This window comes from Neoarius graeffei, chromosome 8 (genome assembly GCF_027579695.1).
Source record: "Neoarius graeffei isolate fNeoGra1 chromosome 8, fNeoGra1.pri, whole genome shotgun sequence".
Lineage (NCBI taxonomy): Eukaryota > Metazoa > Chordata > Actinopteri > Siluriformes > Ariidae > Neoarius > Neoarius graeffei.
The window spans coordinates 80992679-81015906 of record NC_083576.1 but is presented as its reverse complement, the minus strand read 5'-3'; the positions used below and the strand labels follow the sequence as shown (position 1 = coordinate 81015906).

The window sequence follows — 23228 nt, the reverse complement described above, 5'->3', positions numbered from 1 at the left end:
GATTAATGATTCAAAGACCAGCAATACTGTATAATGAAGCACACTTCAGTCGTGGGGTTATGTGATCAATTTCTCTAATCCCTACTTCCAGAGGTTGCGTAACCGTAAACCAATATCCATCATTTAAGAATTTTATCAAAGTCTATTTTTATCATACTTTTTTTTTTTTACACAATTGAGAACACAAGATTTCGGTTGTTTAGATACCAAAACGCTTGAGTGGTTTAAGTCACAGTTGCTAATAATCACACAGCACTCTTAATCTAGTTTTTTGTCAACATTTATCTTTTTTTATAAGATTTATTTATAAGATTATCAAAAATCTTATAAATTTTTGCCAGCATTTCTCAGGAGAATAGCATTAATTTTACAGCACGGATAGCGATAACGACAGTGTTCACAGCGAAAGCGAGTTTTACTACTGTAGGACTTTGAGCGGGTGGGTGGAGCACAGAAGTACGGCAGGCCAGAACTGAGGTACCAAAACTCTTTATTGTGACACTTTTCAGTCGACCACAAACTCCCAGCCACACAGACACGCACACACACATCAGTCGTCTGGTTGGGGAGAGAGCTCCCTTCCTCTGCTCTCTCTCTCCTTTTATAGGGCACGGTCACTGGGAAGACACACAAACACAGGTTAACTAACATCAGGTGTAGTGATTCTGCCACTTGCCTTCCCTGACTCCGCCCTCCGTTCACAGACCGCCGCTTGACCACGCCTCCGCTGCCACAACTACCCTGAGGAAGAAGAAATAAAATAAAACATCTCAGGAGAAAGCTAAAAACCTGTAACTTGCTAATGCCTGTAACTTGCTAACTTGCTAAAGAAAAAAATAAATATATTATTTACCAGCTTAAGGTCGGTCTGTGAAATACCGTGACCTCGGCCTTGAATACGGACCAGAGGGCCTCGGTCAGTACTTTCAAGACCTCGGTCACGGTATTTCACGATACGGACCTCCCAGCTGGTAAATAACATATTTATTTTTTTCGTGGTCCAAATCCTGCGCTCTGATTGGCTGGCGAGCGGGTCCATATCCTACGATACGGACCCCGGTTACGGACCTCTGGCAACTCGCTCGTTCACAACAACAACATTGGAGCATTTTTTGTCAACATTTATCTTTTTTTATAAGATTTATTTATAAGATTATCAAAAATATCATTAATTTTACAGCATGGATAGCGATAACGACAGTGTTCACAGCGAAAGCGAGTTTTACTGCCCTGAGGAAGAAGAAATAAAAGAGAACATTTCAGGAGAAAGCTAAAAACCTCTAACTGTTGCTAACGCCGAGCAAAAACATGGCTGAATCCTGAATGACTCAATTTTGTATAAATAGGGGACTACATAGGTGGCAAAATGTAGTTTTTTTCCTGCCATGGAAGTGCACTTGTATACCGAGGAGGAAGCCATTTGCATTATAGCCATGAATGAGGATTCAAAATGGCGGCTCAGCTCGGTTTTCCCTTTTGGGCGCTCTCGTTTTCTGTTAGAATTTGGTAAAGAAAAAAATAAATATATTATTTACCAGCTTAAGGGGGCGGCATGGTGGTGTAGTGGTTAGCGCTGTCGCCTCACAGCAAGAAGGTCCGGGTTCGAGCCCCGTGGCTGGCGAGGGCCTTTCTGTGCGGAGTTTGCATGTTCTCCCCGTGTCCGCGTGGGTTTCCTCCGGGTGCTCCGGTTTCCTCCACAGTCCAAAGACATGCAGGTTAGGTTAACTGGTGACTCTAAATTGACCGTAGGTGTGAACGTGAGTGTGAATGGTTGTCTGTGTCTATGTGTCAGCCCTGTGATGACCTGGCGACTTGTCCAGGGTGTACCCCGCCTTTCGCCCATAGTCAGCTGGAATAGGCTCCCGCTCGCCTGCGACCCTGTAGAACAGGATAAAGTGGCTAGAGATAATGAGATGAGACCAGCTTAAGGTCGGTCCGTATGGTGAAATACTGTGACCTCGGCCTTGAATACTGACCTCGGCCCAGAAGGCCTCACTCAGTACTTTCAAGACCTCAGTCACGGTATTTCACAATACGGACCTCCCAGCTGGTAAATAACATATATATCTCATCTCATCTCATTATCTCTAGCCGCTTTATCCTGTTCTACAGGGTCACAGGCGAGCTGGAGCCTATCCCAGCTGACTACGGGCGAAAGGCGGGGTACACCCTGGACAAGTCGCCAGGTTATCACAGGGCTGACACATAGACACAGACAACCATTCACACTCACATTCACACCTACGCTCAATTTAGAGTCACCAGTTAACCTAACCTGCATGTCTTTGGACTGTGGGGGAAACCGGAGCACCCGGAGGAAACCCACGGGGACACGGGGAGAACATGCAAACTCCGCACAGAAAGGCCCTCATCGGCCACGGGGCTCGAACCCGGACCTTCTTGCTGTGAGGCGACATCTCTCCTATCTATAAAAAAATACGGCTGCGTATTCTATAAACGCTCTGCTACGCTGCTAGCTATTCTGACTTCGTCCCACTCACACTGCCAAATCACGCAGAAGCACATGGAGCTCGTTACCTTAGGAACCGTCATGCACTCAGGGTGGAAAGAATTGTGACAGAAGCCTAACGAGTGCCATATTATTTACATGTAATAATATGTATGATGTTTAGAGATGAGGGATAAATCATGTTCTCAGCTATTAACAAATGATTCGTAACATACAAAAGTAAAACAAAATGCATCAAATGCACATGTACAGTAACATTTACCTTATTACCTTATTGCTGGTGCTGTTTTTATTAACAAATTGATTCCGATATGTTAGAGAGTTTTTTTTCTTTGTGTCTAGTATGGACGCTTGATGGACTTGTGCCAGCCCATCCACAAGAAATACCAGCTCGCTGTCACAAAGGTGTTTGGCTATTACATGAACGCCATCGTCGTGTCCTCTGCAAAAGTGGCCCGTGACTGTATTCAGATTTTAAAGGAAGAGAGAGCCGAGCGAGAGACCTTCCTCCCCATTGACAACCTGGATGTGAGTCATACTGCCTTGTGTCCTTTGTCATAACGCAGAATGAGCAACTTTGGTTTGAATGCAGACTATACTTTTTCTTGCGCCAGGTAAAGCCGCTAAACGAGCGTCTCAGGGAGGTGCGCGGAGCCAAGATGGTGGTGGATGTGGTGCAGTGTTCCCAGAACGCACCTCAGCTGAAGAGAGTGGTGCAGTTTGTGTGTGGGAATTCCCTCGTGTGTGAGAATCTGAAAGACGCCCGCTACATTGCGTTCGGCGGCCCAGAACGCCTTAAGGTAAGATTTAGACATGGCTGTGCATACTGACTGTGTATTAACAAGGTTAAAGTTGAAGGTTATTACAACCCCGATTCCAAAAAAGTTGGGACAAAGTACAAATTGTAAATAAAAACGGAATGCAATGATGTGGAAGTTTCAAAATTCCCTATTTTATTCAGAATAGAACATAGATGACATCAAATGTTTAAACTGAGAAAATGTATCATTTAAAGAGAAAAATTAGGTGATTTTAAATTTCATGACAACAACACATCTCAAAAAAGTTGGGACAAGGCCATGTTTGCCACTGTGAGACATCCCCTTTTCTCTTTACAACAGTCTGTAAATGTCTGGGGACTGAGGAGACAAGTTGCTCAAGTTTAGGGATAGGAATGTTAACCCATTCTTGTCTAATGTAGGATTCTAGTTGCTCAACTGTCTTAGGTCTTTTTTGTCGTATCTTCCGTTTTATGATGCGCCAAATGTTTTCTATGGGTGAAAGATCTGGACTGCAGGCTGGCCAGTTCAGTACCCGGACCCTTCTTCTACGCAGCCATGATGCTGTAATTGATGCAGTATGTGGTTTGGCATTGTCATGTTGGAAAATGCAAGGTCTTCCCTGAAAGAGATGTCATCTGGATGGGAGCATATGTTGCTCTAGAACCTGGATATACCTTTCAGCATTGATGGTGTCTTTCCAGATGTGTAAGCTGCCCATGCCACACGCACTAATGCAACCCCATACCATCAGAGATGCAGGCTTCTGAACTGAGCGCTGATAACAACTCGGGTCGTCCTTCTCCTCTTTAGTCCAAATGACACGGCGTCCCTGATTTCCATAAAGAACTTCAAATTTTGATTCGTCTGACCACAGAACAGTTTTCCACTTTGCCACAGTCCATTTTAAATGAGCCTTGGCCCAGAGAAGACGTCTGCGCTTCTGGATCATGTTTAGATACGGCTTCTTCTTTGAACTATAGAGTTTTAGCTGGCAACGGCGGATGGCACGGTGAATTGTGTTCACAGATAATGTTCTCTGGAAATATTCCTGAGCCCATTTTGTGATTTCCAATACAGAAGCATGCCTGTATGTGATGCAGTGCCGTCTAAGGGCCCGAAGATCACGGGCACCCAGTATGGTTTTCCGGCCTTGACCCTTACGCACAGAGATTCTTCCAGATTCTCTGAATCTTTTGATGATATTATGCACTGTAGATGATGATATGTTCAAACTCCTTTGCAATTTTACACTGTTGAACTCCTTTCTGATATTGCTCCACTATTTGTCGGTGCAGAATTAGGGGGATTGGTGATCCTCTTCCCATCTTTACTTCTGAGAGCCGCTGCCACTCCAAGATGCTCTTTTTATACCCAGTCATGTTAATGACCTATTGCCAACTGACCTAATGAGTTGCAATTTGGTCCTCCAGCTGCTCCTTTTTTGTACCTTTAACTTTTCCAGCCTCTTATTGCCCCTGTCCCAACTTTTTTGAGATGTGTTGCTGTCATGAAATTTCAAATGAGCCAATATTTGGCATGAAATTTCAAAATGTCTCACTTTCGACATTTGATATGTTGTCTATGTTCTATTGTGAATACAATATCAGTTTTTGAGATTTGTAAATTATTGCATTCCGTTTTTATTTACAATTTGTACTTTGTCCCAACTTTTTTGGAATCGGGGTTGTATAAAATGGCCATTCTTGGTGTTGAACCTAACCGATGACCTCTGTATTAAGATAATGCTGTTGTTTTGTAGACTGTGTCTTTGGATGGTACCTTGTTCTCCAAGTCGGGGGTGATCTCCGGTGGCTCTGTTTATCTGCGCAGTAAAGCTCGACGCTGGGAGGAGAAGGACATGAACGGGTTAAAAGAGCGGAAGGAGCAGCTTAGTGCAGAGCTGAGGGTATGTCAGTGTTACAGAAACTCAGACCCTTCTTTGATTTTAAGTACTAAGGTATCCTTTCCTTGTTACTTATTCTTTTATTAAAAAAAACCCAAAAACTTCCGGATGTGCTGTTATAGTAAATAATCAATGGTCAGTGGCTTGACGTAAAGCTGAGTTGCTGTTATGACCCTAAATCGGATTATTTTCCTATAATAGCATGTCCCAAAGTGTTTATTCCTCTTATGCGACAAAAGTTTTCCAATAAGATTGTCGTCTGTGTCGTTTCTTTGAGAGGAACTTTATCATGATTCGTTTCATTTGTTCTTGAAAGGAACTAATAAAACTGAAACGCAAGGAGGTTGAGCTTCATCAGCTCACAGCCCAGGCCCAGGGAATCCAGACTCGCCTCAAATACTCCAACTCTGAGCTGGAGTCCATCCGCAAAAAAACCATCCCTGCCTGTCAGGCTGTAAGCTGTCCTTTTCGCTCTTTCTAGTCTATATTTTCCACTGTTTACCTTTCTTTCACTCTTCGGTTTTATACCAAAGCGTGTTCATGCTTGTGTGTGCTGCAGGAAATCTCCAAACTGGAGAGTGAGCTCTCAAACCTGAAGTCTCAGATTGAGATGCAGACCAGTAACGTGCAAGTGAAGGACAGCGAGGTGACAGCGCTCCAAGATGAAGTCAATCACGTGAGTCACACAGAACGTCTTCACTGTTACCTGTCGCTTCTTACAAACTCTTATTCTCAGCCAAGTGACAGAGAACTTTCTGTAGCCTTTGTGAGCTGTCGAGTCGAGCTTTATTCTTCTGCTGTAGATGGAGGACACGGTGTTCTCAGACTTCTGTGCTGAGATTGGAGTAGCCAACATTCGTGAGTACGAGCAGGATTTTATGAGGCAGCAAGGAGAGATCGAGAATAAGCGGTAGAGCCCCAGGCAAACACACAACACAGGAACATTAGACTTAATGACAGGTTTCTGAAACTAAGAAGACATTTGCCTTTGAATTCACAAGTTCTCTGCAGCGCTAAAGTACGGAAGCCGCGAGAGGCCCTTCATATAATCTTTTTTTATTCACCTTGTTATCCCGAGATAACGACATAATTAATTCAGGATCTCGAGAAAACAACACAACTAATTCGAGATCTCGAGAAAACAAAACCGTTATTCCGAGATAACGACATAATTAATTCAGGATCTTGAGAAAACAACACAACTAATTCGAGATCTCGAGAAAACAAAACAATTATTCCGTGATCTCGAGAAAACAAAACAATTATTTCATGATCTCGAGTAAACAGCTGAGAAATGGTTCATTCAGGTGCGCCAAGAGACTTGTGATATGCTGACTTTGGGGCTGTTTCTCATTCTGTATAGATGCAACTTTGGTCATTAGAATGTCTGGAATAATCGATCACCTAATAAGGCAATATTTTGATCAGGGGTTGACACAGGGAGAGATCGCGGCACCTCCGCAGAAGACTGGCCCGGCTTCGTCTCTACCGACGGAGATACAGTGAATAATTGTTTTGTTTTCTCGAGATCTCGAATTAGTTGTGTTGTTTTCTCGAGATCCTGAATTAATTATGTCGTTATCTCGGGATAACAAGGTGAATAAAAAAAGGATTATATGAAGGGCCTCTCTCGGCTTCCGTACTAAAGCGTATTTGAGCATTAAAATGTATTCAGATAGCCCTTGAACATATTAATAGTGAGTGTATGACAGTATAGCTGCTTAAATGTGCCTTTGTATGTCACTGTGATAATCCAGGACTAGGCTATGCTATTATAAAAGCAGTAGAGTTACATACAAAGTGTTCAAATACTCAGAAATGTCCTGATTTAAACCAGTTAAGTTTGCGAAGCGTACTTTATGCCCAGGCTACAGTTTGAGTCCCAGCGGACCCGTCTGAACACACAGTTCGAGTATGAGCAGGAGCAGCTGCACAAACAGCGCAGGCTGATCAAAAAAATGGAGGACTCCATTAAGAAAGAAGAAGATGTCATCCTCATGTTGAAAAAGGTAAACAAGGTTTAAGACAGCTCTCTGAAGATCTAATTTATGTCTCTCTCTGGCTGGTGTTTATTAAACTATAAAAAAAAAACAATGTTAAAATTAAATATTCACACACATCACTAATATACCATGTAGGGATGGGAATTGATACCGATGCCATTATTGACTTGAGAAGTTAAAGGGATCTTCCAGCGGATTTACTCTTAAAGACCCACTGACAGTCATTTCGTATTAATTTTTAAACAAACAATATATGACTCCAAAGATAAATTCTGGTTTTAATTCTTGGTTTAACTGTCCGTTTTAAACATCAGAAGTAATTTTAAATTTCGCGCAGGGAGATTGACCTGGATATGAACTGGGCTCATTCAGAGATGCCGGAAGCGACGTCACATCAGTGTGTCGTTTTTGTTTACAAGTCACTATGTTGGTTCAGTTCTCACAAGTCTTGTGATATTGAGCTGTGGTTTTGTTGTGATTTCCTTGCGTGAAAAAGTTAAATGGCGTCTAACCGAAAAGGGATTATATGTGTGGCTTACAGGCCTCTGCATGCTCGTGCGACAAGGCTTTCGCAGATAGCTTTTCGCAGACAGTTGTAATTTATTGTTGAGCGGGGGAATAGGCGTGCGTGATGTTATTCACCGCCACAACGCAAGGGGGCGCGAAGTCGCTAGGAGTAGTTGGTGGGCGTGGCTAGTGGAGTGTTTATCCTCCGGTTACTTATAATGACTAGAACTTTTGTTTTTTTATAATGACTAGAACTGGAGTCGTATAGATGTACGTACTTCCTCACTTCCTCAATCAACCGCTCTTCATGCTGTTCCATCTTCGCTCGTGTTTTTAAAAATGCCGGTCGTGAAAACAAAACAAACCGGGAAAGTAGGGAAGCGGAAGTGCGTGTACAGCGGGTAGAGTGGACCAATCAGAGCCCTCTTGTCTGCGGCGCTGTCTGCGAGGCTTCTGCGGTGGTCACAATTTTTGGGAGGTGCGCGCAGAGCGTCTGCGAAGGTGGGGGGGCTACGCAGACACTGTCTGCGACACCGTCTGCGAGGACTGGGTTGTCAGCATAAATTGGCCTGTTCTAACACCACGTCGGAAGGAGTGAAACTCCATTCCTTTCCTTGGAAAAAACACCCTGAAATAGCAAAAGAGTGGGAAAGAAACGTTTCCAAAACACATGCGAACTGGAAGTCAACAAAATGGTCACATCTCTGTTCAGCACATTTCGAGGAGCACTGTTTCACTTTGTCGTCCAGAACTCGAAGAACGTTTGATCCAACTTATCCACTGGTGTTGGAGGAGTCAGCTGTGCCGACGTTGTTTGACAGGCCCGGGCCGAATCAATCTGTCAAAAGAGAAACAGATGACAGCAGACCCCCCGAAGGGGCGGTCAAAAAGCGAAAGTCCGGTGGTGCCTTTGCCAAAAGAGAACGAGCCAGGGTACGTGGCTATGTGTTGTTATTCAATACATGTATGTTGTTTAAAATTTGTTGTAACGTCACAAATGCGTCTTATACCATTGCATATTACTTATCAATAGGCCAAAGCAGCTAATACCAGTAATGTACAACAACTGAAAGGCCAGTACCTTGTTTCATATATTTAGTTAGGATAATATACAGTGGGGCAAAAAAGTATTTAGTCAGCCACCAATTGTGCAAGTTCTCCCACTTAAAAAGATGAGAAAGGCCTGTAATTTCCATCATAGGTACACTTCAACTATGAGAGACAGAATGGGGGAAAGAATCCAGGAAATCACATTGTAGGATTTTTAATGAATTAATTGGTAAATTCCTCGGTAAAATAAGTATTTGGTCACCTACAAACAAGCAAGATTTCTGGCTCTCACAGACCTGTAACTTCTTCTTTAAGAGGCTCCTCTGTCCTCCACTCGTTACCTGTATTAATGGCACCTGTTTGAACTCGTTATCAGTATAAAAAACACCTGTCCACAACCTCAAACAGTCACACTCCAAACTCCACTATGGCCAAGACCAAAGAGCTGTCAAAGGACACCAGAAACAAAACTGTAGACCTGCACCAGGCTGGGAAGACTGAATCTGCAATAGGTAAGCAGCTTGTTGTGAAGAAATCAACTGTAGGAGCAATTATTAGAAAATGGAAGACATACAAGACCACTGATAATCTCCCTTGATCTGGGGCTCCACGCAAGATCTCACCCCGTGGGGTCAAAATGATCACAAGAACGGTGAGCAAAAATCCCAGAACCACACGGGGGGACCTAGTGAATGACCTGCAGAGAGCTGGGACCAAAGTAACAAAGGCTACCATCAGTAACACACTACGCCGCCAGGGACTCAAATCCTGCAGTGCCAGACGTGTCCCCCTGCTTAAGCCAGTACATGTCCAGGCCAGGGCTCGAAATTAACTTTTTTTCTTTGTGTCCCCCAGTGGTCCCGAATTCTGTGTTGTATTGTCCCGAATGGAAGCAATAGTGTCCCCATTTTTTTCCTCTCTGAAATAACCAGTGGTTAATATTATCATATGAAGTTACTATTATATTTGTAACTATGCAATTTTGAACCCTTTATATCATTTTTACAATAAGTCACAAGACACAAGCGACACATGTCCTATACATCATCTACTTCAAAATTACAGTTATTGCATTTTCAGTTCATTAAACTTTGGCGATCTCACTGATACTGATAATAGATACCCGTTTATTTAAAGGGGCCAACTAGCTCATTCAGAAAATGTTTCAACTCCCTACATCTGCAGTACACTTTAGTTGAAAATAAGACCCCTTTTATGTTCATTTCATCTACTTATACCTTGAATATCTGTTGGCACTTATAAGGCCAACTTATAATTTCCACCATTACCGTTATCCATTTTTATGAACTTTCCGTTATCCATTTTTATGAACTTTCCGTTATCCATTTTTATGAACTTTCGCTGCCGGGTGCAAACGTTAGCAACATCAGCATAGTGCCAGGGTCCGTGTATCATCCGATCATTCAAGTATTCCATTCAATCTGGAAAACGATGATACACGGACCTGCCAGGTCCGAGCCTAGTTGTGCTGCTGACTGACTAAACTTTCTGAACTAGAAAGACACCAAGAAAACTCACTTATTCTGTTGAACGGTATCTTCCGTCAATATCATCCACATCATTCCTGTTGTATTCTATAACGTGTCTAACAGTGTTCATTAAGTTCATTCAGTTGCTAGCGTTGCCTGCAGACCAGGCGATGACACTTTGGATCCTGAAGGTCCCGGAGACGTTATGTCTGGGCTTTCAGTTTCTTCCCCGCGGTCGGTCCGCTTCAACCACTTCAGCATTTTTGTTCTGGCAAGAGTCGGCGCAGCGTGTGCGGTAGCAATTCCATTCCAAGTCCATATAATGCGGACACCGGCCGAAGATTCTAGAACAGAATGCGCTGCTCTGTAGCCTACGGATGCAGGTGCATCGAAAGTGAAGCTACTATGTATTTTTCGCTGTTAACGTTTTAAAATTAAAATTGACAAATTAGGTGAATGTCTACGTATGTGTTACGGCTTTGTAAATAATATTAATGTAGAACTTTTTTTCTAGATCTATTTTTTTCCATTGTCCCGGGATTGTCCCAGATATGATAATTTTGTGTCCCGATGACATTTTTTATGGTCCCCGGGACATCGGGACACCGTTAGTTTCGAGCGCTGGTCCAGGCCTGTCTGAAGTTTGCTAGAGAGCACTTGGATGATCCAAAGAGGATTGGGAGAATGTCATATGGTCAGATGAAACCAAAATAGAACTTTTTGGTATAAACTCAACTTGTCTTGTTTGGAGGAGAAAGAATGCTGAGTTGTATCCAAAGAACACCATACCTACTGTGAAGCATGGGGGGGGAAACATCATGCTTTGGGACTGTTTTTCTGCAAAGGGACCAGGACGACTGATCCGTGTAAAGGAAAGAATGAATGGGGCCATGTATCTTGAGATTTTGAATGAAAACCTCCTTCCATCAGCAAGGGCATTGAAGATGAAACGTGGCTGGGTCTTTCAGCATGATAATGATCCCAAACACACCGCCCGGGCAATGAGGGAGCAGCTTCGTAAGAAGCATTTCAAGGTCCTGGAGTGGCCTAGCCAGTCTCCAGATCTTAACCCCATAGAAAATCTTTGGAGGGAGTTGAAAGTCCGTGTTGCCCAGCGACAGCCCCAAAACATCACTGCTCTAGAGGAGATCTGCATGGAGGAATGGGCCAAAATACCAGCAACAGTGTGTGAAAACCTTGTGAAGACTTCCAGAAAATGTTTGACCTCTGTCATTGCCAACAAAGGGTATATAACAAAGTATTGAGATGAACTTTTGTTATTGACCAAATACTTATTTTCCACCATAATTTGCAAATAAATTCTTTAAAAATCAGACAATGTGATTTTCTGGATTTTTTTTCTCATTTTGTCTCTCATAGTTGAGGTATACCTATGATGAAAATTACAGGCTTCTCTCATCTTTTTAAGTGGGAGAACTTGCACAATTGGCGACTGACTAAATACTTTTTTGCCCCACTGTACATGATATATGTGTGGAGTGATAGATATAAGATGTCATCCGGCATGTTTTGAAAGTTTGTGAACCCTTTAGAGTTTTTGATATTTCTGCATAAATATGACCTAAACTTCTGGTAGCTACTGTATCTAACATGATCTAACAGGAGCTTAGACATGATGTTTTTTGGAGTGGGACCAATAGTGTGACGTGACCAGGACCATTATGCTGTTTAAACAGAATCTTTAATAGACGTGAGGGCAGACAATCTTGATAGCTTCCCTGCTTCATGTTTTGTTTTCATGCAATCCAGAACGACATACACTGATGTGACGTCACTCGCCCTAGCGGCAAAAACGGGCAAATGGCTCATGGCGCTTGTAGAAGCCGGGGCAAAAAACACAAAATCGTCTCTGAAATTCTTGATTTTCTACAAAGATGACCCTTTATTCAAGTTGAGTTTTGGATATTTTATTTCACAATACAGCAATAAAACAATAAATACATATATTACGTGGTGTAAAAAGTTGTGTCAGTGGGTCTTTAAACTTATGTTTAGTAAAAGTATTCGTTGATTTCAACAGTCAAATATTCATTTTCGGAGACCAAATAGTGTTCTGGAAAAATGTATTTTTGTTAAAATACCAGACGAGCCTCCCGCGGAAGTGACATACACGATGATGTGGCTTAGTGGAAGCTTGGAGCAACTCGGCCGTTTCTATCCTCTGCTTACATCATGGTTTTGTTAGTTACCTCCGCCGAGGAGGTTATGTTTTTGGTAGCGTTTGTTTGTTTGTTGGTTTGTTTGTTAGCAACATTATGGAAAAAGTAATGAATGGATTGCTCTGAAATTTTTTCCAGAGGTGTGACTGGGCACAAGTAACAATCCATTAAATTTTGGCGGTGATCCGGATCACCTTCTGGATCCCGGATTTTTTTAAAGGATTAATTTTTTCCCGATTGAAATGAATAGGCGCGCGACGCAAAAAACAGATTTTTCCTTCTGTAGGCCAAACCGTAAGGTGTAAAGTCATGAAACTTGGTACACTGATAGAGGAGTGGACTCTGATTGATTTCATCAAGTTTCATGTTGGTACGTCTCACGCTCTAGCGCCACCAACTGATCACAGTCTTACGTGCGTTCATGCACGTAACTTTTGATCCGTATGTCCGATTTTCATAAGTCTGGTGCCGCTGGAATCCTTAGAGCTAGACGATTCCAACGCACCCTATGACGTCATTCTCCGCCTAATTAGATTTTCCGCCATTTTGAATTTTGTCCAAAGTGAATGTAGAGTGACCCTGGCCGCATGTTTTGTCCGATCATCACGAAACTTGGCACACATGATCTCCAGTCCATGCCTAATGAATGATATTTGTTTCGCTCTCATACGTCGAAGCGTTCGCCCGTGGCAGCCAATCAAATTCGATGGCGAAGCCACCAAACAGGAAGTGAGCTCATATCACGGAAACGCTTTGACGTATCAAGACCATATTTAGTGGCATGACTTTGGACACCATCCAAGCTACCCTCATCAAATATGGTGTCATTTGGCCACTAGGGGGCGTCACAATTAGCAGAAATGTATTTTGGCTCATATCTCAGAAACGCTTTGACGTATCAAGACCATATTTGTTGAGATGACTTTCGGCACGAGTTCATGTACCCTCATCAAATTTGGTGTCATTTGGCCACTAGGGGGCGCCATAATGAGCAAAAACGTGTTTTGGGTCATATCTCTTTACGGATTTAGAATTACATCTAAATTTTCATGTTAGTGATGCTCTTGGATGTCCCTGTAAAGAACCTAGCCAGCCTGTCATCTCCGTATGAGAATCCGCCTTGTGTCTTGGCCAAACTTTCGCGTGTTGACACAAAACTTGTCGTGTGGGCGTGCGGTCGCCTCTCTTGCCGGGTCGCCATGGCGGCGCACCTGAGCAAGCACACTTTCGCATTTTCTCCGGAAATGCATTCTAGTTATTACCTCCGCCAAGGAGGTTATGTTTTCGGTAGCGTTTGTTTGTTTGTTGATTTGTCTGTTAGCAGCATTACGGAAAAAGTAATGAACGGATTGCTCTGAAATTTTTCCAGAGGTGTGACTGGGCACAAGTAACAATCCATTAAATTTTGGCGGTGATCCGGATCACCTTCTGGATCCTGGATTTTTTTAAAGGATTCTTGGCGGAGGTCTGCGCTCTCCGAGTGCTTTTCTAGTTTTACAAGTATTTTTACCGAATTTATAAGTTTTAAATAAGTATGCCTCATTGCGCAGCATATAAATGCCAAAATGATGCTAAAAAGAAGGACGATAAAAGGAAATATCTTTTCTCCGTTTACCTGGCCAGAATCATACAACTATTCGTAAGAAATGAATTCATGCCATCAGAAGACCTCACAACAATCTGCCTGCGATGCCCTACTTATGCTCCGAACATTTTGAATCACCCTGTTTCGATGAATCGGCGGAATTAAAAGCAAGATTAATGGGGGCTTCCAGAATAAAAAGAAACAAAAGACTATCCCGTGCCAACAATATTTGCCCATCGTTCAGCTCCAAAAAGTTCGCCGATGCAGTGTTGAGCAGCAACTGAGGCCAAGTTTACGTTAGACCGTATCTGTCTCGTTTTCTTCGCGGATGCACTGTCCGTTTACATTAAAACGCCTGGAAACGCCGGGAAACGGGAATCCGCCAGGGTCCACGTATTCAATCCAGATCGTGTCTGGTCCGGTGCTGTGTAAACATTGAGAATACGCGGATACGCTGTGCTGAGCTCTAGCTGACGTCGTCATTGGACAACGTCACTGTGACATCCACCTTCCTGATTCACTGGCATTGGTCATGTGACGCGACTGCTGAAAAACGGCGCGGACTTCCGCCTTGTATCACCTTTCATTAAAGAGTATAAAAGTATGAAAATACTGCAAATACTGATGCAAATACTGCCCATTGTGTAGTTATGATTGTCTTTAGGCTTGCCATCCTTCCACTTGCAAGTGGTAAGTGACGCGCATGCCCGATATGCACTGAGATCACACACACAGCGGCTCAGTCCCGAATCACTGCTCATGCGCTTCACTCGCGCGCTGTGTGAGCTGCGCAGGGCCGGAGTGCGCACCCTCCAGAGGGCACTCGCTGTTCAGGGCGGAGTGATTTGGAGCGCAGGATGCCTGCGGAGCCGAGCGTATCCGTGTATTGGCATTGCTGTGTGCACGCGAATCGTGTATTGGCGTTGCTGTGTGCACGCTAATCGTTTTAAAAACGTTAATCTGATGATCCGCTGATACGGTCTAATGTAAACCCCACCAGAGACAACAACACCAGGAGGTTAGTTTCGACTTTGTTCTTTGTAGTATACAGGGACGGATCCAGCCCAAGAATCTGACAGATGCACATTTGCAGAAATATTTTCACTAATTTTACCAGATCGCGATGGATTTTCACAGCAGCAAAGAGCACGCCGAGCCCTTTACGAAGAAGGCAGCTACAGCCCGCTATGACCGCGGCTCGGTCCAGTCTGTTGGTTGAGCGTGGTTATAGCCCATGTAGCCGGCTAGCAGTAAAGTAAGTAAATGCCCCATGACCTATGCCAAGTGGTGCACATATATTTCTGCATGCACATCAGTCTGGATCCATCCCTGGTATATTATCGGTGTCTTACCTGGTGAATTGTTATCGGCATTATGATGCGTTGTCGGCTCTTCAGCGTATACTGGAAGAAAATACAGATGTTAAAAACAATCACCGACGGATCAAGAGACGGAGCATTCGATTGAGCTTCAGGTCCAGGCTACTATACTCCAGATAAGAGAATTACTCAGAACATTTTGCATGAAACTCACTCATTTGAAATTTCTGAAGTTTTATATCATGGTAGATTCATTTATGTGCTCGGAGCGTGAATTGACCAGAAAGACAGATATTGCTGTGCAAATAGATGAACCAGTCAGTGTTGAAATCCAGACAGAGACAGTTGTCTTTGAAGAAAAGATTATCCAGCGTTATTTGTTGGGAGATGAAAGCGTCTCATTAGATGATTCGTTCAAACTCTACTAGCAAAACCACGAGGATATAAACAGCCGAGTTGCTCCAAGCTTCCACTAAACCACGTCATCGCGTACGTCACTTCCTCAGGAGGACCATCTGGTATTTTAATAAAAATAAATTTTTCTAGAACACTAATTGGTCTGGGCGGCACGGTGGTGTAGTGGTTAGCGCTGTCGCCTCACAGCAAGAGGGTCCAGGTTCGAGCCCCGTGGCCGGCGAGGGCCTTTCTGTGTAGAGTTTGCATGCTCTCCCTGTGTCCGCATGGGTTTCCTCTGGGTGCTCCGGTTTCCCCCACAGTCCAAAGACATACAGGTTAGGTTAACTGGTGACTCTAAATTGACCGTAGGTGTGAATGTGAGTGTGAATGGTTGTCTGTGTCTCTGTGTCAGCCCTGTGATGACCTGGCGACTTGTCCAGGGTGTACCCCGCTGTGGCAGTTCGTGTAAATGGGTGGAGCACAGAAGGACGGCAGGACAGAACTGAAAATACAAAAACTCTCTTTATTCAGCTTTTCAGCTGTAACTACACACACGCACACACATCAGCTGTCTGGTTGTGGAGAGAGACCCTCTGCTCTCACTCTCTCTCCTTAAGAAGGGCGTGGTCACTGGGAAGACACACAAACATCAATTAACAACAGGTGTAATGATTCTGCCACTTAACTTCCCCGACTCCGCCCTCCTGTCACAGACCGATGCTAGACCACGCCCCCGCTGCCACATACCCCCACCGCCCGACTCAGGCCGGGCAGCTGTCCGGCCCGCAGCCGACTCCCCCCCCCCCCCTTGACGGGAGAGGAAGTCCGCCACGACCATCTGCGCCCCCGGCCTGTGGATCACCTTGAAGTTAAAGGGTTGGAGTGCCAGATACCAACGGGTGATCCGCGCATTGGCATCCTTCATGCGGTGGAGCCACTGGAGGGGCGCGTGGTCCGAACAGAGGGTGAAAGGGCGTCCCAGCAGGTAGTACCGGAGGGCGAGGACCGCCCACTTGATTGCCAGGCACTCCTTTTCGATGGTACTGTAGCGCCCCTCACGCACCGACAGCTTGCGGCTAATGTACAAGACAGGGCGATCCTCCCCCTCCACCTGCTGGGACAAAACGGCCCCCAGCCCTCTGTCCGACGCATCCGTCTGCAACATAAAAGGGAGAGAAAAGTCAGGGGAGTGTAAAAGTGGCCCCCCACACAGTGCAGCCTTAACCTTAGAAAAAGCCCGCTGGCATTGCTCCGTCCACTGGACCGGATCTGGTGCCCCCTTTTTAGTCAGATCAGTCAGCGGGCTGGTGACATCCGAATAATTAGGTATAAACCTACGATAATAGCCAGCCCCAGGAACTGTCTCACCCCCTTTTTGGTCTTGGGCCTCGGGCAGGCTGCAATCGCTGCAGTCTTGTTAATTTGGGGACGCACCTGCCCGTTGCCCAAGTGGAAGCCCAGATACCGTACTTCCACCCGCCCAATCGCACACTTCTTTGGGTTGGCCGTGAGACCCGCCCGCCTCAGCGACCTAAGGACGGCCCTCAGGTGTTGTAGGTGCCGCGGCCAGTCATTACTATAAATAATGATATCATCCAAGTACGCGGCCGCATAGGTGGCGTGGGGGCGGAGGACCCTGTCCATCAGCCGCTGAAACGTAGCAGGCGCCCCAAACAGCCCAAAAGGAAGTGTGACGAATTGGTGTAAGCCGAACGGTGTGGAAAAGGCCGTTTTTTCACGGGATAATGGAGTCAAGGGGATCTGCCAGTAACCCTTTGTTAAATCCAGTGTCGAGTAAAAACGAGCCGTGCCTAGCCGATCGAGCAACTCATCAATACGAGGCATTGGGTATGCATCGAATTTAGACACCGCGTTGACTTTTCTATAGTCCACACAGAACTGGACCGACCCGTCGGCCTTGGGTACCAAGACCACCGGGCTGCTCCAGTCACTGTGGGACTCCTCGACGATGCCCATTTCGAGCATGGCCTCGAGTTCTTCCCGAACCACCTTTTTCTTGTGTTCGGGTAACCTGTAAGGGCGGCTACGCACTACCACCCCCGGGGGCGTCTCAATGTGGTGCTCTATGAGGTTAGTGCGGCCGGGCAGGGGTGAGAACACGTCCGAAAACTCGGTCTGCAACTGGGCAACCTCCGCGAGTTGGGTCGGGGAGAGGTGGTCTCCACAGGGGACCGGAGAGGGACGTGATGCTAATGTTCCTTTTTGAACCTCCGGCCCCAGCTCCGCCTTCTCTGGAACCACCGACACCAACGCCACGGGGACCTCCTCGTTCCAGAGTTTGAGTAGGTTGAGGTGGTAAATCTGTAGCGCCCCACCCCTGTCCGTCCGTTTCACCTCATAGTCGACGTCCCCGACTCGCCGTGTGACCTCAAAGGGTCCTTGCCACTTGGCGACTAATTTAGAGCTCGATGTGGGCAACAGTACGAGTACTTTCTCTCCCGGTGCAAACTCTCTAAGGCGCGTACCCTTGTCGTACAGGCGGGTTTGCCGTTCTTGGGCCTGCCGCAAATTCTCCTGGGTTAGTTGTGTGAGTGTGTGGAGTTTTGCGCGCAGGTCAATAACGTATTGAATTTCATTTTTGCTTGGTGAAAGTCCTTCCTCCCAATTTTCTCGCAGCACATCTAAAATGCCGCGCGGCTTACGCCCATATAATAATTCAAACGGGGAGAACCCCGTGGAGGCTTGGGGGACTTCTCGCACTGCAAAGAGCAAGGGTTCGAGCCATTTATCCCAGTTACACGCGTCCTCACTTACAAATTTCTTAATTATGTTTTTAAGGGTGCGATTAAACCGTTCCACTAAGCCGTCCGTTTGTGGGTGATAAACGCTGGTGCGGATCGGCTTAATACCTAATAACCCATACAGTTCCTTCAGTGTTCGTGACATAAACGAGGTGCCTTGATCAGTCAGAATCTCTTTTGGGATTCCAACTCGGGAGATGACGCGGAAGAGCGCCTCCGCAATACTGCGTGCTGAGATATTGCGAAGAGGCACTGCTTCCGGGTATCGCGTTGCATAGTCCACCAGAACTAATATAAAGCGGTATAATCTATCCTTCATAATCGCGAAGTAGGGGAAGGACGGGGTGGCGTTCGGCTGGAGCGTTTGACCATCGATTACTCTCACTTGGTCAAAAGCATGCCGCAGAGTCTCGTCTCGCGATTGCTCTGACGGGAAATCCGCGAGGGATTCCCCAATAGAGAGAGGAGGAGCCGGCGGCTCCTCACTCTGACGCGGAGATGACGTAGACGGCTCTGTGACAGCTGCTCCCGCCAAAGCGACACCGGGACCTCCCCCTGTCAAATGGCAGGACCCACTCTTGACTAAGTGTGTCATTAAACCCCGAAATCCCGGCCAATCCGTCCCCAAAATTAAAGAGTGGGTAAGGCGAGGATTAACCGCCGCCTTCACTATAAATTTTTCCCCTCTGAAAATAATGTGGACCGACACTAAAGGGTAGTTGTGAACATCCCCGTGCACACACAGCACCTTCACCAATTGTGCTCCCCCCAATGCCTCGTCTTGCACCAGGTTTTGGTGGATTGAGGTCTGATTACAGCCCGAATCCACCAACGCCTGATATGTATCCCCTTGGATACTCACCGGTATGCGATACGCTCCGGCCCGATCGAGGGCGGCTCCTGGCGCGTTGGGGATCCGAACCACCGCGCCCACCTCCATTATCGAGCACTGCTGTTGGAGGTGGCCCGGTTCCCCACAGCGCCAGCAAACCGGCCCGGGCTTCCTGTCTGCACTAGTGCTCTGGGGCTCACTCACCTGAGGGGGGGGAAGAGACAGACACAGAAGGGAGACACGGAAGGGCACCGCGGGTGCGGCGGGCCGGCTGAGGTGGCGCCGGCCCCCGTCTCCGCGGTGGGGGATTGGGCCAGGAGAAGACACAGGAGGAGGAGAGAGAGAGGAGAGAAGAGAAGAGGTCGTCTGCTGTCCTGCCGTCGGGACAGCCGCCAGATGATCCTCCGCCAGCTCGATTGCCTGATCCAGCGACGCCGGGCGGTGGCACTGGACCCACTCTGCGGTTCCCGCTGGTAGACGCGCGACGAACTGTTCCAGTACCACCTGGTCGATGAGTCCCTCGGCGTCACAGCTGTCGGCCCTCAGCCACTGCCAGCAGGCGTCCTGGAGTTGCTGGCCAAACGCGAACGGCCGGCCGACTTCCTCCAAGCGCAGAGCGCGGAAACGCTGATGATGTTGCTCCGGGGTGCGTCCCACCCGCTGGAGGACGGCCCGGCGAAGGTCCGCGTAGGCCAGCCGGCGGTTGGCGGGGAGCTGTAGCGCGGCCAGCTGCGCCTCTCCCGTTAGCAGGGGGAGGAGGCGCGCCGTGCGCTGTTCCACCGGCCACCCCGAGGTCTCTGCTACCTGCTCAAAGAGCGTGAAGAATGCCTCGGGGTCGTCCTGCGGGCCCATCTTCGTGAGGGTGAGGGGGGAAGGGCCCGCGGCGGTGGAGTTGGTGGACCCCGCCGACGCGAGGAGGTGCCGGAACGCCCGACGATCTTCCTGTTGCGCCAGCACCAGGGCCTCGAACCGTTGTTCTTGCTCCTTTCAGAGGGCGAGCAGCCCCTGGTGCTGGCTCTGTTGGGCCGTGGCGAGGGCGTGGATCAGGTCGGCGAAGGTGGAGGACTCCATGGGGCTGTTGTCTTCTGTGCTCATTTTCCCGGGTTTCAGCACCACTGTGGCAGTTCGTGTAAATGGGTGGAGCACAGAAGGACGGCAGGACAGAACTGAAAATACAAAAACTCTCTTTATTCAGCTTTTCAGCTGTAACTACACACACGCACACACATCAGCTGTCTGGTTGTGGAGAGAGACCCTCTGCTCTCACTCTCTCTCCTTAAGAAGGGCGCGGTCACTGGGAAGACACACAAACATCAATTAACAACAGGTGTAATGATTCTGCCACTTAACTTCCCCGACTCCGCCCTCCTGTCACAGACCGATGCTAGACCACGCCCCCGCTGCCACACCCGCCTTTCGCCCGTAGTCAGCTGGGATAGGCTCCAGCTTGCCCGCGACCCTGTAGAACAGGATAAAGCGGCTAGAGATAATGAGATGAGACTATTTGGTCTCTAAAAATGAACGTTTGACTGTTGAAATCTATGAATACTTTTACTTAAAGTGCCATTCCACCATTGGATGTATTTTTTTGGCATAAAATACAATATATTTTATGACAACATGACTAGACAAAAAAAATCTTTTAGCTTCAAAATGATATATCAAACATAATTTTTTGACAACGACAAGTATATTAATTTTGCGACCAAAGTCACCTACCCTTTTAATTTCCGCGCGGTAGTGAAACGTGATGTCATCGGCAGGTTCCCCTTCTTGTGTACCACGTCACGTGTGACGTGGCACAGATTATCAGCAATGGCGGATAGAACGCGATTGTCAGCTTCGGAAAAGAAGCGAAGGAAAATAGCAAGTGATGCCCAAAGGAGACGGTCGATGGTGAATATCGGCACAGCAATCGACAAGTGGAAATCGCGTTCTATCCGCCATTGCTGATAATCTGTGCCACGTCACACGTGACGTGGTACACAAGAAGGGGAACCTGCCGATGACATCACGTTTCACTACCGCGCGGAAATTAAAAGGGTAGGTGACTTTGGTCGCAAAATTAATATACTTGTCATTGTCAAAAAATTATGTTTGTTATATCATTTTGAAGCTAAAAGATTTCTCTGTCTAGTCATGTTGTCATAAAATATATTGTATTTTATGCCAAAGAATACATCCAATGGTGGATTGGCACTCTAATATAAGTTTAAGAGTAAATCCGCTGGAGGATCCCTTTAAAAATGGACGATGCTCATGTTGTGTGTTAAATCCTGGAACTGTGGACTCGATTCTTTTTCTATAGAATGCAGCCAAACACAAGACTAAAAAAAGACAGTAGACTACTACTGTATTTTGTTAATGTTCACTGTTAAGATGTGAAGGATGCCTCGTGTGTGTGTGTGTGTGAGAGAGACAGAGACAATCTTTGAATTGTTTTGCTGCGATTCAACAATAAAGAACACAATTTGGGACAAATCGTCTGTTTATTTAGTAGCCTAGACTCAGGCGCTGTTCGGCTAAGATACATTAGGCTGTGCTTTGCAATCAGTGCATTATGGTTGTTAAGAAAATGTCTCCTTGTTCAGTGATATGGATGCCATCGCTATACAGGCCGAAGTTGACATTTTGCAGGTCGGGTCCGAGTTGATTAACACAATGGTTCTCACCGTGAAGTCCTGACTCAACACTACACTAAAGTTGTTTATCATATGGAAGTAAATGAAGAAATTCACATTTATTTTGTAGAATAATGTTATTAATACTACTAATAATTAAAGTAATCAGCTTACATGTTAACTTAAAGTGGTACCTCATAAGCATAAAGTGGAAAATATTAAATTAAGTATTAAATGCAATGCAGATGCTTAATCAAGTGCAAAATTAATTATTCACATGATATGAATATGAAAATGGGATACTATACAGGCCTAGAAATTCATATATTTTTTCACCAGCCAGCCGGACTAGTTCCCTTCCAAAGTAACTCGCCAAACAGAAAATCAACTCGCCAAAATTTGTTCATGCATGAATTTTACTTCTGTCAAAAATAACACAAAAGAGAGTAGTTCCCATTGTTCATGACTAATGTGCATTTATTTCAAGACCCGAGTATTTTGATACTGTTGTTAAATACATAAATGAGAACAACACAGAGCACCATAATATAATATCAACAAATAATAATATATTGGAAAACTTGGCAACTTGGTGTATGAGTATTGAAAGCAAATATCCTTACTATCATGACTATAGCACCCAAAATATGTCCAACATGCTTTCTGTATTTAACCATTTATGAGAGAGAAAGCATTAGGAGCTTCATATTGACTAGGAATCAACTTGAAAAAAATTTAATTATTCCGTAAAAATCGTATCGCAGCCAAGGCCTACCCTGCTCCCACGTTTGCTTATAAGTCCTTTGTCGTTTCTCCTTCTCGTACGCCAGGGGTGGCCAACCAGTTGGAGACCAAGAGCCACATTTTTGACTGTGTTACCGCAAAGAGCCACATCATACACATGGGCACACGAACATCACCCATCCCTTCCTCTCTCTCTCTCTCACACACACACACACACCTCTGCTCAGCCAGATTAATAGTAAATGTCGCACACCAACATATTTACTCCTACAGTACTAAGACCACAGGCTGAGGCCAGTCATTTTTAACAATGAACATTGTGTGCACTTACTATGCATGCTGCTTAGTGGGACTTATGGTCATTACCAAAAAAAAGCCACACCATACACATGACCGCACATGAACATTGCCCCTCCCTCACAGACGCACACGCTCACGCACGCACCTCTGCTCAGCCAGATTAATAGTAAATGTCACACGCCAACATGAGAGAAACTTACTCCTTCAGTCAGTACTAATACCACAGGCCAGTCATTTACAGCAATCAATATTGTGTGTACTTTACTATGCATGTCGCTTTGAAA

General features: G+C 45.8%; 1 protein-coding gene across 1 annotated transcript in view; it reads left to right on the top strand.

Annotated features, from left to right (window-relative positions):
- The window catches only part of smc1b (structural maintenance of chromosomes 1B), a 68427-nt gene that overhangs the window by 18984 nt on the left and 26215 nt on the right, over window positions 1-23228 (top strand). The window contains exons 10-16 of the mRNA XM_060928324.1: window positions 2813-2998; window positions 3085-3270; window positions 5012-5158; window positions 5472-5609; window positions 5715-5831; window positions 5959-6065; window positions 7023-7164. Coding sequence (XP_060784307.1) covers window positions 2813-2998; window positions 3085-3270; window positions 5012-5158; window positions 5472-5609; window positions 5715-5831; window positions 5959-6065; window positions 7023-7164 — 1023 coding nt within the window. The remainder of the gene's footprint in view (window positions 1-2812; window positions 2999-3084; window positions 3271-5011; window positions 5159-5471; window positions 5610-5714; window positions 5832-5958; window positions 6066-7022; window positions 7165-23228) is intronic.